General features: G+C 45.4%; 1 protein-coding gene across 1 annotated transcript in view; it reads right to left on the bottom strand.

Annotated features, from left to right (window-relative positions):
* The window catches only part of Dcaf12 (DDB1 and CUL4 associated factor 12), a gene marked incomplete at its 5' end in the record, with an annotated part of 31,462 nt that overhangs the window by 10,361 nt on the left and 2,913 nt on the right, over positions 1–18,188 (bottom strand). The window contains 2 exon segments of the mRNA XM_005401095.2: positions 6,024–6,084; positions 7,643–7,849. Of these exon segments, the coding sequence (XP_005401152.1) occupies positions 6,024–6,084; positions 7,643–7,849 (268 nt within the window).

The following is an 18,188-nucleotide window of genomic DNA, read 5'->3' as shown; positions in this document are numbered from 1 at the left end:
GGGGTACAAACAGAGGCTTTACAAATGCCAGGCAGGTGCTCTACCAGTGAGTTACAGCCATAGCTGGCAGGAGTAATTTTAAGTTATTTAAAATGATTCAACTAAGGTCTAGGAGTTAAAATATAATGTTTCAGCAGTTCAACGTGATTAGTGGAATTTTTTTTCTTTTGTCTTTTTGAGACAGGGTCTTGCTGTGCAGTTCAGGCTGGCCTTGAGCTCACTTTGTAGCCCAGGTTGGTCTTGAACTCACAACGATCCTCCTGCCTCAGCCTCCGGAGTGCTGGGATTACAGGCATGCGCCACCACATCCAGCCAGACCTCTGTCTCTAGAGAAACACCTCCTCCTCCTCCTCCCCTTGTCCTCATTCCCTTCTCCCCATCCTCTTCTCATCCCGCTTGCTCTTTTCATGGTGCTGGGGATCTAAGCCAGGTCCTCACGGACTAAGTACTCTACCTCTGAGCTACATACCCAGGCCCTAGTAAATCACATTTTACATTTAAGGAAATCCATGTGTTTCCTTAAAGCATTCCATGGATACAGAGATTGCAATTCCCTTATTTAGAATGACTGCTTCATCCAGGCATGGTGTCACATGTTTATAATCCCTCTGGGAGGTGGTAGCAAAGAATCACCACCTCCAACCCAGTCTGGGCAATTGAGCAGGGACTGTGCCACTGAGCTGTATCCCCAGCCTTAGTCTGGGCAATTCAGCCAGACCCTATCTCAAAGAAAAAGGCTGGGGTGTAGCTTAAGTGTTATGAAAGCCCTAGACTGAATCCCCAGTACCAAAAACAAACAAACGAATAGTTTTTTAGTTTTAGTACTAGGATGGACACCACGATGCTAAACAACTGCTCTACCACTGAACTACATTCCTTTTTTATTTTATTTTAAGACAAGACCTTGCTAAGGTGCCCAGCTGGCCTTGAACTTGTAAATCTTTCTGCCTCAGTCTCCCAAGTAGCAGGATTACCATGCCAGGCAAAAATAATGTTTAAAAATAAATAAATAAAATTTCCTTTCCAGATGGGCGTGGTAGCACACACCTATAATCCCAGCACTGGGGAAGCTGAGGTAGGAGGATCACTGTGAGTTCGAGTCCAGCCTAGGCTACACAGTGAACTTAAGGCCAGCCTGAACTACACAGGGAGACCCTGTCTCAAAATAAACAGACAGATAAGAGTATCTGCAGTAGCTATTAAAAAAAAGTTCTATTAAAGACTTCTACTTTAAAAAATTCCTTTTCCAAAGCAGATGTGGTGGTATATTTCTATCATCTCATCTTTTGAGAGGCTGAGGCAGGAGGACGGTGAGTTCAAGACCAGCCAGAACACAGGGAGTTTAAAGATGGCCTGACTACAGACCTTGTCTCAAAAAACAAACACAATAAAAACCACCTCCAGCAAAATTATCTGCCAGCTCTGCTTTAAGACGAGAAGCTGCCCCTCCCATGCTGCGATATCCTGAGTGACTCACAGCAAGAGCTGTCTAACATGGGGAGGTACATTACCCAATTTGTTTGCATAGGGCTTGTGGGCAGGGGTTCAAAGCAGAGGAGGCCGGGCGTGGTGGTGCACGCCTGTAATCCCAGCACTTGGCAGGCTGAGGCAGGAGGATTGTTGTGAGTTTGAGGCCAGCCTGGGCTACAAAGTGAGCTCAAGGCGAGCCTGAAGTACACAGGGAGACCCTGTCTCAAAAAAAGACAAAAACAAAAAACAAAAATGAAAAAAGACAAAAAAACCCAAAAAACAAAAAACAAAGCAGAGGGTTCACTACATGTGAAAATCTAGAAAAGGCCAGAAAGAGAACAAACGTACACCTGGAGAACTACAAATGGTTCATCATGCTAACATATGTGGTACAGGCACGGAAGCTATCAGAGGAAAAGCGCAAAAGGTGGGCAGAGTTCTTTTTTTTTGTCTTTTTGAGACACGATTTCACAGTTCAGGCTGGACTTGAACTCATTTTGTAGCCCAGGCTGGCCACAAACTCACAGTGATCCTCCTGCTTCAGTCTCCTAAGTGCTGGGATTATAGGCCTGTACCACCATGCATAGCCGGAGTTCTTGTATATCTGCTACAAGGTTTGCATTTTATACTACAGATACTAGAAAGTCAAAGAATAGTGCTAGGGACATAGCTCAGTGGTACAGTGCTTGCCTACTGTGTGAGGCCCTGGGTTCAATCCCTAGTACTTAAGAAAGTCACTCCAAGATTTGATCTTCAGGCCAGGCATGGTGGTGCAAACCTATAATCCCAGCACTCAGGAGGCTATGCAGGAGGACTGTTGTGAGTTCGAGACCAGCCTGGGCTACAAAGTGAGCTTAAGCCCAGTCTGAACCGCATAGTGAGACCCTGTCTCAAAAAGACCAAAAAAAAAAAAAAAAGATTTACGCTTCAAGGTGAGCTAATTAGATAACTGTGTTTGTTGAGAAGGTGATGATGGGGCTGGGGATATAGCTCAGTGGCACAGCGCTTGCCTGGCAAGTGCGAGGTCGTGAGAAGGTGATGATGATTTTTATGGTGCTAGGCATCAAACCTAGGGCCTTGTGCATGCCACATCTAGGGCCTTGTGCATGCCACATAAGTGTTCTACCACTGGGCTATCCATCCAGGCTAACAGAAGATCTGTTTGCGTCCAATGGGATCTCATTTTTCCCCTCAAAGAGTTATTATGAAAAAGATATCAGGGTTGGCAGAGTAGCTCAGTGATAGTGAACTTGCCTAGCATGTGCACTAAAAAAAGAGAAAAACAAGAAGAAATTAAGCATACTGAGATACAGAAAGAACTTTACAGTGATTACCTGTCTACTTACTCTACTACTAACGTTTTATTATACTTGCTTTATCACATACCTATCCATGTATCTACCCCTCTATGTGATCTCAATCTGTTTTTCTTGGGGTGGGCGCTGTAGTGGGGATTGAACCCAGGACCTAGACCATCAAGCAAATGTAGTATCACTGCAGTACACTGCCAGCTCTTATTTTATTTTTAATTTCTTTGAGACAAGGTTTTGTTAAATTGTCCAGGCTGGCTTTGAACTTGCGATCCTCCTGCCTCAGCCTCCTTAGTACCTGCGGTATGTGCTGTCAGCTGTGGTGGTGCATTTCCGTAAGCCCAGCTATTTAGGAGGTTGAGGCGGAAAAATATAAAACTCCAGCAAGAGCAACACAGCAAGAACCTGTCTCAAAATAAATAGCTGGGCGTGGTGGCGTATGCCTGTAATCCCAGCACTCAGGACCCTGGTCAGCCTGGGCCAGCTGGGGCTACACAGTGAGTACAAGCCCAGCCTGAACTATGCAGTGAGACCCTGTCTCAACAACCCTCCAATAAACAAAACCGAAATAAAACCAAATAAAGCAAAACAAAGTAAAATTGATGAGGATGTGAGTTCAGTGAAGGCCTTTGGATTTTATGATCCATACTGCAACTAAAAAAAAAAAAAAAAAAAAAAACCACTAAAAGAAAATCTATTAGGCCTGGCAAGCATGAGGCTGTGAGTTCGATTCCGGGTACTGAAAAAAAAAAGAGAAAAGCTAGTAGGATATCGATACTGATCAATCAATCGATCTCTCTTTCTTTTTGCCTTTTTGAGACAACAGGTCTCACTATGTAGTTCAGGCTGGCTCTGAACTCACTATGTAGCCCAGGGTAGCCTCAAATTTGTTGCAATCCTCCTGCCTGAGCCTCCCGAATGCTGGGATCATATGAGAGCACGACCCACACCCGGCTGGAGACAATTACTTAAAGTACTCATTTGGCAGCCAGATGCAGACTGGATAGGTGTAGGGAAGAGTAGAAACAGAAAATAGAAAAGGGCATTGGCGTAACTCAAGGGTAGAGGATGAGCACTTGAGAAGACAGAAAAGAAACGGATGGATATTTTAAAAAATAGCTATCAACATGGTTTGGTAATCTAAGGAGACTGAAGAGCCTAAAATTAAGTGTTAGTTTTTTCTTTTTCTTTTTGGTAGTGCTAGGAATTGAACCTAAGGCCTCACGCACACTAAGCAAGTGTTCTACCACTGAGCAACACCCTCCACCCCTAAGATGAGTCTGAGTTCTCTGGCTGTGGACATAGCTGGAAGCTGGGAGCATGAGCCAACACACCTCCATGGCCAGCAGGGCCAAGACCTGGGACCTGACATACTGACTTTGAGGTACAGCGTTCATGGGATAATACTCATCTCCAGCTGAATGTCAAGAGCAGCAAATAAGCAGGGCACGGTGGCGCACATCTGTAATGTCAGCAGCACGATCACAAGTCCAAGCCCAGTCTGGGTAACTTAGCGAGACTCTGGATCAGTGATGGCAAACGTTTTAGAGCTTTCAAAGAGAACAAACAGCCTGCTGTGGCACACGTGCCACAGGGTCACCATCATTTTCCTCTATCAAAGTCATTTTTTAAAAAGAGCTGAGGATGTAGCTCAGTGCAAAGGCCCTGAGTTCAATTTCCAGTATCCCCTCCCCTCAAATGAGTAGCTAGTATTAGCTGGGTATGGTAGCTCATACCTATAGTACTAGGACTTAGAACGCTAAGGCAAGAGGACTGTGACTTTGAGGCCACTCTACAATACACAGTTGCAGTGGTGGCAAAGCTATGGCATGCACGCCATACACGGCTGTTTATTACCACTGAAAGTTCCAAAAGGTTCGCCATGCTGACATGGCGAGTTTCTGTCCAAAAATCCATAGTGAACTGGGTGTGCTGCCTTATGCCTGTCACTGCTATACTCTAGAAGGCTGAGGCAGAAGGACTGCAAGCTTGAGGCACAGCTAATGTTTTAAACTCCCCTATACTGTTCTGGAAATGCAGATGCAGATGCTATCAGCCCAAGGACACAGGTATCCCTGAGTGTCTGAAAGAAGAGACTGGAGGTTCTCAAAACAAACCTGAGTCCTGGCTCCCATGCACCAAACATACTCAAGTTATTCTCACGTGAGGGTCTCCCGTAAGTGTGACAAGACTCCGCTTCTACCTTAAAAGGAGCTCTCACTCCACGGGGAGATCAAATGACAGGAAACCCATCTGATGTGACCCACACCTGTAACGCCAGCCTGTGGGAGGCTGAGGCAGGAGCATGCCTGTAATGCTAGCCAGTGGGAGGCTGAGGCAGGAGGAATACTTCTGAGTTGAAGGCCAGCCTGAAGTACGTAGTGAGACTCTGTCTCAAAAAGACAACAAGCAAACAAACGTTCTCATCTATGATATGAAGCTACTAGTGAAACCTCCTAGTATTATCCTCAGGATTTTATGAAATTACACATGTAAAGTACTGTTTGGTAACCACGGACTATTTCTCTTGGGAATCTGAAATGAGGGCGTCTATACTTTTATCTATGGATATCCGGAAAAGCTGCTTAGCATTCTGAGTCAACTTTCTAGGCTTCTGAGAGTAGTCAGAAAGGATCTGTGATTCTTTAGGTTAATTTTTCTACACACATTTATCCCCTCCCCTCCCCACCACTCTTCTAACCACTAGAGAAGAAATCCCCTGAGTCCTATACAGCTTTATCAATACAAGATTTAATGCTACGAAACTGTACAGATAATAACTGCTTCTAATACTCTGGAGATCACATCAACATTTCCAAAACACATTCACCAGGATAATCTCAGTGAAGCCCAACAGAAGTATGTCCAGCCACAACATGCTATAGCCACGCCATGCTATGAGACACTCTTCTTAACACAAGGTAAGAGTATGAGGAGCAGATGAATATGCTAACATCTCCGCTTCACAGATAAGAACATTAGGATCTAGGGGAAATGACTTATCCAGTTACATGGTGACAGAGGAAGAGACACATACGCCCTCCCATCAGCACCCCTGTTATACCCTACGGAGTCCAGGCCCTCCTCTACCACCACCGCCTCATGTCCAAATGCTGGACACAGTGCTCTGGATGCCTGGTGTTTCTGTTTACCAGCCTATTTCCTAAGATACCACTAGCACTTCTCCAACTCCGGCCCTATGTCCCTGCCACACCAAAAGCTCCCTAAAAAAGGTAACTTTACCAGACACTGCCATAGTATCGCTGATCCATGCAATGGAAAAGATCCAGTCCTTGTGTCCGTCCTTGGAGGGAAGAATGACAGGTACAGGGAGGGAAACAAAAAATAAATCAGTGAAACACGATTGTAATGAACTCTCTTGAGAAACATTCAGGTGTGACTGAAAATATCTTTAAAAAAATTACAGCTGTGGGGGCTGGGTATTTAGTTCAGCGGCAAAGCGCCTGCCTGGCAAGCGCAAGGTCGTGAGTTCGATTCCTAGTACCGGAAGAAAAACAAAACAAACAAAAACAAAACAAAACAAAAAATACAGCTGTGGTCACTGGTGATCTCAACCCCAATCTTTACCTTTTGTTTTTGGTGGTACTGCATATTGAAACCCAGGGCTTTCACACTGAGTTACATTCCTGGGCCTTTTAAAATTTTTTCTATTTGAGATAGGCTCTCACCAAGGTGCTAAACTGCCCAGGCTGGGCTTGAGCTCATGATCCTCTTCCCTCAGCCTCTCAGAGTACTGGGGTTGCAGGTATAACCTCAGTTTATATTTTGTTTTGTTTTGAAAGAGTCTTGTTAAATTGCCTAGGCTGGACCTGAATTTTAGATCCTCTTGCCTTTGCCTCCTGAGCAACCAAATTACAGGCCATGTGCCACAGTACCCAGCCACACAGTCTTTCTTGAGGGTCAAAGCTGGAGACACGGGTACTACTGCAGGTAACAAACATGTCCCTTGCATGCACAGCTCTTCCTTTCTACCTCTGGGTGTCTAAGGCTCCTTTGTGTCTTCTTTTTTTTCCGGTACTGGGAATCGAACTCACAACCTTGTGCTTGCCAGGCAGGCGCTGTGCTCCTGAGCTAAATTCCCAGCCCCCTTCCTATCTTCTGTCTGGAACATTTACAAGGCTTATGCCTCCTTTCCTTAAGTGTCCCTGCTCAAGTATCCTCTTCTTCTTTTTTTTTTTTTTTTACTTTTTTTTTAAATTTTAGAGTAGTAAATGACAAACAAACAAAAAAATAGAACAGTAGCAGCATCCCAGTATCACTGACATAAGCGAGTATCCTCTTCTTAATGAGGCTTTCTGACTATCCTCTGACCCAACGTCACCTCCCTTCTCTAGCCCTTTACCCTGCCGTTGCTCTGCTCTGCAGCACACAGCACACTCAGACGCAGCGCTGGGAGACAGTCACCGGTTCACACGGTTTACACGCCACCTCATCACAATGCAGGCTCTCGAGGGGAAGGGCGCTATCTGTCTTATTCACCCTGTCCCCTAGGGTCTAAAACAATGCCTGAATGAAGACTCCAGAGGTGCTGAATAGAGGATTTAATGAACTTGCTCTCTGACTCTACACTGGGCGACACGTGGACACTGTGGATGGAAACGGCAACCACTGTTCTTGGCTCCCAAGCGTGCACCTTCATGACACATACGCCCTCCCGTCAGCACCCCTGTTATACCCTACGGAGTCCAGGCCCTCCTCTACCACCACCGCCTCATGTTCCTAGAATCAACACAACTCTAAGGGAAACCACTCCCCTCCTGGCAGACAAAGGATCCACGTTACCTACTAGTCCCTGTTTCAGAGCAAGGTTACCTCTGAATCACAACTACCGAGAAACTTACATCTCCCACACACACAGGATCTAGTGTGGGCAGCCGGTAGATGGCAAGGCTGTTGGGGTTGTCTCCTCCGGTGGCTAACAGCGTTCTAGAAGGATTCAGCTCAATCGCATGGATGCCACAACCCTGCTGGGTCACACCTCCAGGCTCCCGGTCCTTCAAAATGGGGATCTTGGTGATCTGGCTTGTCTCAACATCCACTACAAACAGCTGTAAGAGAAAAGGATACAGAAGCTGAACACAATTTCTATTTAATGTGGATGATGCTGGATATGACTACCCATTTGTTTCAGCATCAAACACCCTTTTCCCCTTATGTGTTTAGTCCCTGCAGAGCTGGGGATGAACTCAGGGTTTCATGCACGCTAGGCAAGCGCTCTCCCACAGAGCTATGCCTTCAGTCCTCCATCAGACACTTAACGAAAGCCTAGTATGTGCTATACCCTGGAAATCAGCAAAGGCATAGTTAGGGCTATTACTCAAGTGAAATATGAAAATAAGTAAGCGTAACGTTAGAGTAAGACTTCCATCCTACATGCACACGATTAGGAATGACCACATTCTGCCTGAGAGGCACACAAAGCTTCCAACAGGTCTTGCAATACAGATCAACACAAAGTTTTCCATCAGCACGGGCACATTTTATACTTATTCCTCACAGGCACAGAAACTTGTACACAAAACACACTCCCAAAACACCTGTCACTCTTAACTGTGCTTTCTACTATTATTAGGTTTTCTGAAAAGGCTGCAGAGGTATCTATCACTGTTCTGTTCTACTCCATGCTTCTTTGCCTTTGCTCATGCTGCTCCTCTACCTAAAATGTTCTCTTCCACCCCTTTACCAACCTAATTCCTTTTCCCTTCCAGCATTCAACCCACAGATTGTTTTGTTTTGGTTTGGTTTTTTTGGTTTTTCTCTGGTACCAGGAATTGAACTCATGACCTTGCACTTGCCAGGCAGGTGCTGTGCCGCTGAGCTAAATCCCCAGCTCCACACAGATTGTTTTTTGATCAGTCTTAGAGAAAGAACCTTCCCAGTGGAGTCTACTGGTAGACTCTTCCTAGTATTCAGTGGTTCAAACCTTCATTCGCTGTTTGGCACTACTGTTCCAGATGCCAAGAATGTAACTATGCAGGGGAGGGTGGAGGGTAGCTCAGTGGTAGAGCACTTGCCCAGATGTGTGAGACCCTAGGTTTGATGCCCATCACCACACACAAAAACGAATGTAACTATAAACCAGAGAGAAATAATCTCTGTCTTTATAAAATATATAACCTAGGGTCAGGTGTGCTGGCACACACCTGTAGTCATGCCAGCACTCTGGGAGGTTTTTTTTTTGTCTTTTTGAGACAGGGTCTCACTATGCAGTTCAGGCTGGCCTTGAGCTCACTTTGGAGCCCAGGCTGGTCTTGAACTCGCAGTGCTCCTCCTGCCTTAGCCTCCCACCAGAGTGCTGGGATTACAGGCGTGTGCCACCAAGCCCGGCACTCTGGGAGGTTGAGATAGGATGATTACCAGTTTGAGTCTAGTATGGGTAACTTAAAGTGACTTAGCCAGACCCTGTCTCCAAATTAAAAATAAGAAAGGGCTAGAGATGTATTTCAGTGTGAAGGCCCTGGGAGATGTATTTCAGTGTGAAGGCCCTAGTACTGTGAAATAGATTTTTTAAAATGTATAGCTTAAGAAGATGAAGTAAAACCTTCTCTCTCTGAGATGGGTTCTCACTCTTGCCCAGGTTATTGCTGGGCTCAAGCAGCCTACCCTTTTAAACAAATCGCCCTTGATCAAAACACTGGATGAAGCTACATTAGTGGCCCACTTGCATGTTTGTGCTGTGTCAGACGACGCACCCATAATATATCAGCATCTAGACCGACCAGTGAGTCCCAAACTGATCATTAAAATAACCTGGGGAACGGGAGTGTAGCTCAGCGGTAAAGTGCTTGCCAAGCATGCACAAAGCCCTGCGCTTAAGACCCTGTGATGAGGAAAACACATAAACCAAACCAAACAAAATAAAACGAAAAAACAAAAAACACCAATGAAATAAAAACAATTCCTAGGCCCTTCAAAAACTCCTCCATTAAGAATTTCTGAGTTTAAGCCAGGCATGATAGCACATGCCTGCAATTCCACCACTTGAGAGGCTGAGGCAGGATGATCACTGTAAGTTCAAGGCCAGCCTGGACTATATAGTAAACAAACGTGTGTGTGTGTGTGTGTGTGTGTGTGTGTGTGTGTGTGTGTGTTTATTTTTCAAGCACTTCCAGATAGAACTGATGGTGTCCTAAATTTAACAACCACCAACCCAGATCCTACTTGTTCAAAGCCCACATAAGCCGGGTGTGGTGGCACTTGCCTGTAATCCCAGCATTCGGGAGGCTGAGGCAGGAGGATCTGTGCAAGTTCAAGACCAGCCTGGGCTACAAAGTGAGCTCAAGGCCAGCCTGAACTGCATAGCGAGACTGTGTCAAAAAGACAAAGCCCACGTGAGAATGGTTGCAGTGACGCTGCCTGTAGTCCCAGCTACTACACAGGGACCTGAGGTGACAGGGGCCCTTGAGACCAGTGCTGGGGTCTGGGAGCACAGAGAACCTTACTTAAAAAAAAAAACAGACTAAGAATACAGAACCTCAAGCCTGTCCCAAATCTACTAAATTAGTCAGCACCTTGGAGTTTCCCAGGCACATTTTCTGAGCACTGATCTACAGAGACTCTGTTCTTCAACACAGGGTAGTGAGTGTGATAAGACTCCAAGTAAACTGTGACCTACAATCTGCAAAGACCTGAGTTTCTTCTATGGAATCTGAAGCCTGGTTATAACCTCATGAGTACTGCAAGAAGTGGTGGTGCACAGCTGCGATTCCAGCACTCGGGAGGCTGAGGCAGGAGGATTGCTGTGAATTTGAGGCCAGCCTGGGCTACAGGATAAGTTTAAGGACAGCCGGGACTACACAGTGGCACCTTATCTCAAAAATTAAAAAAAGGCTGAGCTGCATAGTGAATTCAAGACCAGCCTAGACTACACAACAAGACTCTCTGTCTGAAACACCTCACCCCAAATAATAAAAGCTGGGCATAGTGGCACACACCTGTAATCCCAGCACTCAGGAGGCTGAGGTAGGAGCCGTGAGTTTGAGGCCAGCCTGGATTACACAGTGAGCCCAAGACTAGCCTGAGCTACGTAGCAAGACCCTGTCTCCAAAAAAAAAAATTTATTTTTTGGATAACTTCTTATGGACTAGTAGTGGTGTAGCTCAGTGGAAGAGTCCTTGCCTAGGATAGAAAAACTAGCACCACAAAAATAAAAATAATCTATTTCACACAGTTGTTATAGAGATCTAGCAAAAAATAAAGGTCTGGCAAAGAAGAGTTGCTTTACCATATGATTGCTAACAGTAGTACACTATTATGCTAGGATTTAAGTTCTGCTTTTTGTGCTACTGGGGATTATAGCCAGGGCCTCTACAATAAACTACATGCCCAGCCCTTTAACTTTTGAGACAGGGTCTTGCTAAGCTGCCCAGGCTGGGCTTGAACTTGTGATTCTGCTGCTTGCGCCTTCCACAGTGCTGAGACGACAGCTGTGCACCACCATGTCCAGTATAAAAACATCTAACACAAGGACATGGAACAGCTGAGAACAGAGGGTCTGTGGAGGGCTCAGGAAAGCAGGCGTTTCTCTGCACTGTCACCCTTGCAGAGGAATCACTAAGCCCCAATGGAAAGATAGAGCTTCCCACTTTTTCAGTGTGGAGGGCCTGCCAGAGTCACTCTCCCATGCTCTGTGACAGGCGGCCAATGACTTCATGTAGCTCCTGTGGCACACCCCAGAATGGGGCTGCACTTTACTAACCTACTGGGAATGCTGCCAGAAACTGGCAGATTGCAAAGCTAAGCCTGAGGCTCCCTGTAGCTTGTATTAGGACAGAGGAGCAAAAAGTAAGCAACAGCTGTTGCTCAGAGAGATGTTAAGACTTGTGAGTACATCTCTGCATTCACATCCAGGTGCATATGTAGACACATGTAAGGTGGCTTAAAAGGACAGCCTCACGAAGTTTCTAGAACTCAAGGTCGCAAGCCACTCCTGTAACCCCAGCACTCAGTAGACTGAGGAGAAGGAACGCTCCGAGTTCAAGGCCAGCCTGGACCACAGAGCAAGATCCTGTCTCACAGAACCACCACCACGAAAACCACTCTGCGCAGTGTAGCACAGAGACTACTGGAGAAGGAAAGCAAACCCATGCGGGTCACGCAGACATCAAGATAAACTGCATTCCAGTCGGACAGCAGACACGCAGGTAGGCAGTCTAGGTCTGCTGAAAGCTGGGCACAGCGGACAAGCGAGATCAGAGCAGAGCAATCCATTCCCTATCCCAAACTGACACAGTGAGAAGGAACAGAGGACCAAGAAGCACTACGGAGAATGGTCAGATAACACACAGCAAAAATGGAAAGCAAGGCAGGTGTGGGGGACATGCCTGCAAGCCCGTGGGCGGCTGAGGAAGGAGGACTGTAAGTCTACCTCCAACCTGGGCAATTTAATGGCTCAGTGAGAGCCCGTATCGAAATGCAAAGTAAGAAAACGCTGGGGATATAGCTCAGTGCAAAGGTCCTGGGTTCAATCTCCAGCACGGAGATGAATATACACATAGATGATGGACGGATAGATACAGACAGATGGGCGGGTGGGCGGGCAGGCAGATAGGCGGGCAGAGTATTTGTAGAAGACATCGTGCTAACCTCAGGAACTCCTTCATTCCTCTGGGGATATGTGAGCCATTCACGTAATTTGGGACTTGGTAGAGTGGGGGAGAGGCCCACAGAAAGCGGGGTTCAACCAGAGGAACTAGACTGTCTTACTCTCCCCAGGTAGATGGCCTATGAAGTCTCCTGGCCAACCTCTGCTCTCAGCTCACATTTACCTGTCACCAAGGCTACAGGGCTCCACACAGACCCTAAATTCCCAAGGTGCCAGGACACTAAGCATGTAATTCCAGTTCTCCGTGAGAAAGGTGACCAATGGAACTATTATTTAGCAAAGGCTAGACATAACCCAAAAGGGGAAAAAATATGTAGAAGAAACTTGCTTAGCAATTCCCAATGACTGAGTCACAGTTTCTCTTTCCCTACTATCTGCCTTGTATCAAACAAATGGGTCCAATCCCTGCAAACTAAATTGTGACATAAACCAGGCATGGTGGTATGTATACGCCTGTAATCCCAGCACTGGGGAGGCTGAGGCAGGAGCACTGCCAGAAGCTGGAGACCAGCCTGGACTACATAGTGAGTTCAAGGCCAGCCTAAACCACACAGCAAGACCCTGTCTCAAAACTAAACAAAATTAAACAAATGGGTCCACTTCAAGTCCTTCACCATTCCTCCAACTTCCTTACTGTTACAGGCTGGACCGCCCATTTCCTATTCATCCACTGATCTTCTCCCTAGGAAATACTGTGAGTACCCCACCTGTGAACGCTTTCTTCATCCTAGCACTCACGGCTGGAACCACTAATGAGCCATTTATGTCGTGTGTAGCTTTGTATGTGTCTGTGTATCATATCCCAGGTAAGCTATGTAAATGTATGATGTAGTGCTGTAGGTTTTTTGGTGGGTGTGGTGTGTGTGTGTGTGTGTGTGTGTGTGTGTGTGTGTGTGTGTGTGTGCGCGCGCGTGCACGTGATACTGTGGATTTGACTCAGGCATTTTATCACTGAGGTACATCCCTATCCCAGCCTCAAACTTGTCATCTTCCCACCGTAGCCTCCCAAGTAGCTGGGATTAGAGATACGTGCTCCCACACCCAGCCAGATGTCATTTTTTGAAATGGCTAGCTAGAAGGTTTCCAGCCTAACTACAAAATATAGATGGATCATTCAGTTAGGAATGCTACCTGTCACTGTAGGTGGAGAAACTAAAAAATGTACATTTGGCTTGGCGCAAGAATTCTCCAAGTATTTGCTCTCTTTTCCTTTTTTTTTTGGACTGGATATCACTATGTATTTCAACCTAGCCTTAACTCACCATGTAGCCAGATTGTCCTTAAACTTACAGAACTCATGACAATCTTCCTGTCTCAGCCTCCTGGGTGCTAAGATTACAAACAAGTGTCCCATCCCTTGGTTTATTCTTTATTTTTGAGACAGAGTCTTATGAAGTCATTAAAGCTGCCCAGGCTGGGCTTGAAATTTCAACCCTCCCAGCATGTTGGGACTACAGGTGTGAACTACCACGCTCAGCTTAAAAGGATTTTCTACAAAGGTGTACCCCTTTGGGAAAATAAAATAGCAAGAAAGGGGAAGTGAAAAAAATCTGCCAGAGCAAAACTCCTACACATAATCATATTTTGCTTCCCTGCACATCAAGTTGAATTTCATATTCTGCTTTTATGATTTCAGGAATCTGAATATGTAAACTCAGAGATATAATATTATAGCCAATTTTTTCATCCTGCTACTTTACCATTCTACCCCACCTGTGAAATTAGGCTGCCTCAAAATTCTCCCTCCCACCCAATTCATTTATCCACTTCAGTATGATCCACTAAGTCCATCTGTGAATTGAGCAGTGTACCTTTGACCATTGTTTTGGGAGACAGTGAAAAAGCCAAAAGCAGCCATGATACCAGGTAGTTTGTCTTATACTAACTATCAGGTAGGCCTTGGTGTCCTTGTACAATGTAAGGTCCATAAAAAAAAAAAAAAAAAAAAAATCAACATCAGACAAGGCCACTCCCTGTCTGTCTCTTCTTTTGTTTTCTGCAGAGAGAAGACTGAACACAGGCTTATGCAGGGCATACCACTGAGGCATACCCCCAGCCCTCACACCAACGCCATTCTACAACCACACCTGAACCGGGAGCAAAACATCAACAGTGTCTAGACCACAAAACAGGAACACTGGGCCAGGTGTGTTGGCGCAGGCCTGCAGTCCTAACACTCGGGAGGCTGAGGCAGTAGGATCTCTGAGAGTTTGAGGCCAGCCTAGGCTACATAGTAAGCTCAAGGCCAGCCTGAACTACATTGTGAGACCTTGACTAAAAAAAAATCCAACCAACTATACAAACAAAGGCACGTTTTCTAAAATACAAAAACATCAAATATCCCCTTAACCAGGCTATGTGACTGCTTCATCATTCCTGCTTAAGAGTTTTAACTCCCTTCTAGACAAGAATACAAACAGTGAATGAATTTCTTTTTTTTGTTTGTTTGGTTTTTTGGTTTTTCTCCGGTACCAGGAACCGAACTCACGACCTTGCGCTTGCCAAGCAGGCGCTTTTGCCACTGAGCTAAATCCCCAGCCCCTAGTGAATGAATTTCATAAAATACACAGTGATGAATTTCTCTCCACCTCCTGACAGTGTCCTCCAGAGCAAAGAGCCCTTTTCCTCAAGGCCGCATCCAAATCCGACACAAGCCCCAGTCCTCTACGTCCTTTCTAACACTTTCTTGGTGGTTTTTGAGACAGGGTCTCACTATGCAGTTCAGACTGGCCTTGAACTCACTATGTACACCAGGCTGGCCTCAAACTTGCTATGATCCTCCTGCCTCAGCCTCCTGAGTGCTGGGCTTACAGGCATGCGCCACCACACCTGGCCCATCGGTATCAGTTTTTACTTACTCCTCATTCTGTGGTGAAGAATATATTACTATGTAGAACATATTAAATCTGAGCATGTTAGTCATCGTCTAGAGTCCACCTCTAAGATGTCTTCGCTCTCTCCTGCCTACCCTCTCGCTGCTGTCCTGGCTCAGCACTTCATTACCCAGGATACATCGCAACACTGCCTGCTGTGAACGTTCTCCTGACGCATATTCTAACCACCCACCTCACAGCACTGAAAACCCTTGGGGTTTTGTCTCCCCCCCCCCCAGAGTGTAAAATCAGCCAGACATTCAAGAGGTTCTACAATCTGAGCCATTCCAACTCTCTTCTAGACACCGGAAGCTTGTCAGAGTAGAATCTCAATATCCCTCATAAACGGTCCATACTTTCTGTTAGATACGTAAGATACTACTACGCCCATTTAACAGATGCTAAGGCATTGATAAGGGAACGTCTGCCAAATGTGACTGCTCAGAGAAAAGCAGTGCTCTTTGCTTTGGTTCTGGAAGCTAAATGAAGAGAAACAAGCTAACTATAGCAAGAAAACAACCTCCCCTGCCCCCAGACACTTTATGGCATGAGGATGCAGGAATACAGAGGGAGGTACTGAGTAAGTTAGTTGGGCATGGTGGCACATGCCTATGGTCCCTGCTACTCAGGAAGCTGGGATAGGACTGCAAGTCTGGGACAGCTGGGCATCACAGTGAGACCATACCTTAAAAAAGAAGGGGGAAAAAAAAAAGAAGGGGGTGAGGGGCTGGGGGTGTAATTTACTGAAAGAATTCTTGCCTAGTATACCTTAGACCTTTGATTCAATCTCTAGTACCACCAAAAAAAGAGCAAGTTGACTTTTGACTTAACATGTTCACCTCAATAAATTCAAATAGCAGGAAATTCTGATGATTAATTCAGGTTATAATTCAGCAGTATTTGCTGGGCCTAACACCATGGTGCAAGTATGGGAAGCAGGAGGAACCCTCCCAAACAGAAGGCTCTCTTTGTGCTCTAGTAACAAGGACAGTTCTCATAAACAGCGAGTGGACAGGCAGGCTGAGTGACGAGGAAAAGGAAGTTCTGTGAAGGCTTCCTACTACTACTTAGTTCTGAAAAGCTTTAGCGTAAGCCAAGCTACCTTCAACACAAGAAATGTTTTGTTTTTTGTTCTTTTGTTTTTTTGAGACAGGGTCTTGCTATGCAGTTCAGGCTGGCCTTGAGCTCACTTTGTAGCCCAGGCTGATCTCAAACTCGCAATAATCCTCCTGCCTCAGCCTCCCCAGTGCTGAGATTACAAGCGTGCACCACCACGCCTGGCAACAACACAAGAAATGAAAGCTGAGAATGGTGGCATACGCCTGTAACCCCAACTGTCTGGGAGGCTGAGGTAGGAAGACAATTTAACAAAACTAAAGCTGGGTGTGCTGGTGCACACCTATAGTCCCAGCACTCAGGAGGCTGAGACAGGAGTTTAGCTGTGAGTTGGCGGCCAGCCTGAACTACATAGTGAGGTCCTGACCCTAAAAACAAAGAAAAACCCAAACAAACAAAAAACAACAAAAACACAAAACAAAACAAAACAAAAAACCCCGCTAGTGATGTAGCTTGGTACAGAGGCTCTGAGTTCAGTCCTCAATATCGCCAAAAACTAAAAAAAAAAAGAGGAAATGAAAACTTGGCCCCAAACACCATGGTATTACTTCCTTCCTCAAAACTGAGCTCTTTCCTACATCCTTTATAAACAGACGTTTCTCCTAGTACAATGGTCGCCAGTAACTTGTTTCTGGAAGAGGCCGCAAGCACCAAAAACAAGCACCGAACTAAGTGTTTCGGCTGGACAGGGTAGCAAGTCACAAGGAAATCAACACCAGTAAGTTCTAGCTTGTGTGTCAAGCACCAGCGGGTGACTGTGCTTAAGGCTTTTCTTGATCTAAAGCAACCTTCTTTCAACTGATCTCAGTCACAGGGAGTGCCCGGCCCTAATCGTGTCCCATCTTCACACTCTACTTGTCACTTGCCACTCCACTGACAGCATGTTCTCTGTCCCCTTCCGCTCCAATCATATCTACTATTTAACTTATTTATCTTTGGCTACAATCACGTTAGACAGCATGTTAATAAAATTTCTGCTTCATTATTTGTAACTGTCACTCTCTTAAAAGTACTCCTTACTCTTGTATCACATTCAATTTTGTTCTCATGGGGCTGGGGATTTAGCTCAGTGGCAAAGTGCCTGCCTGGCAAGTGCAAGGTCGTGAGTTCGGTTCCTGGTACCAGAGAAAAACCAAAACCAAAAAAAAAAAAAAAAAAAAAAATTTTGTTCTCATCTAAATCCTTTTCAGAAGGCTACTTTCCAAAGAACAAATGCTTACACCTAAGATATATCACTAGACACACATTTTTTGCCTTCTTTATAGGAAATGGTTCATGTCCCATTTTTTGGATTCTATTACATTAAAAAAGAAATTACAAGACGAGCATGGTGACACCTATAATCCTAGTTACTTGGGAGGCTGGGGCAGGAGGATCACAAATTTGAGGCCCGTCTGGGCAAATTAGTGAGACCCTGTCTCAAAATAAAAAAAATAAAATAAAAAGGGCTGAGGATATAGCACGGTGCAAGGTCCTGGATTCAATCCTCAGTATCACAGGAAAAAAAAAAAAAAAAGAAAAGCTATTTCATCTTTAGCCAAATGCTAAACACCTCAAGTCTGTAGGCTGGCAGATACCACTTAACTTTCACTATCATGTGTGCTGAATGATGCTCTCAAGATCATTATTAGCCAATCTATTTTCTTTAAACTGTCTTAAAAAAAATACATACATATATATGTACATATACCAAGACGAGATTAAGATAATCCCAGTTTGGGCATGATGACCCATGGCTGTAATCCCAGCACTCAGGAGGCTGAGGCAGGAGGCATGCCACAAGTATGAGGCCAG

Source organism: Chinchilla lanigera, unplaced genomic scaffold (assembly GCF_000276665.1).
Source record: "Chinchilla lanigera isolate Chin_1 unplaced genomic scaffold, ChiLan1.0 scaffold00071, whole genome shotgun sequence".
NCBI classification, from domain to species: Eukaryota; Metazoa; Chordata; class Mammalia; order Rodentia; family Chinchillidae; genus Chinchilla; species Chinchilla lanigera.
Note: the sequence above shows the minus strand (reverse complement) of the source record. Positions and strands in the feature narration are given on the sequence as shown.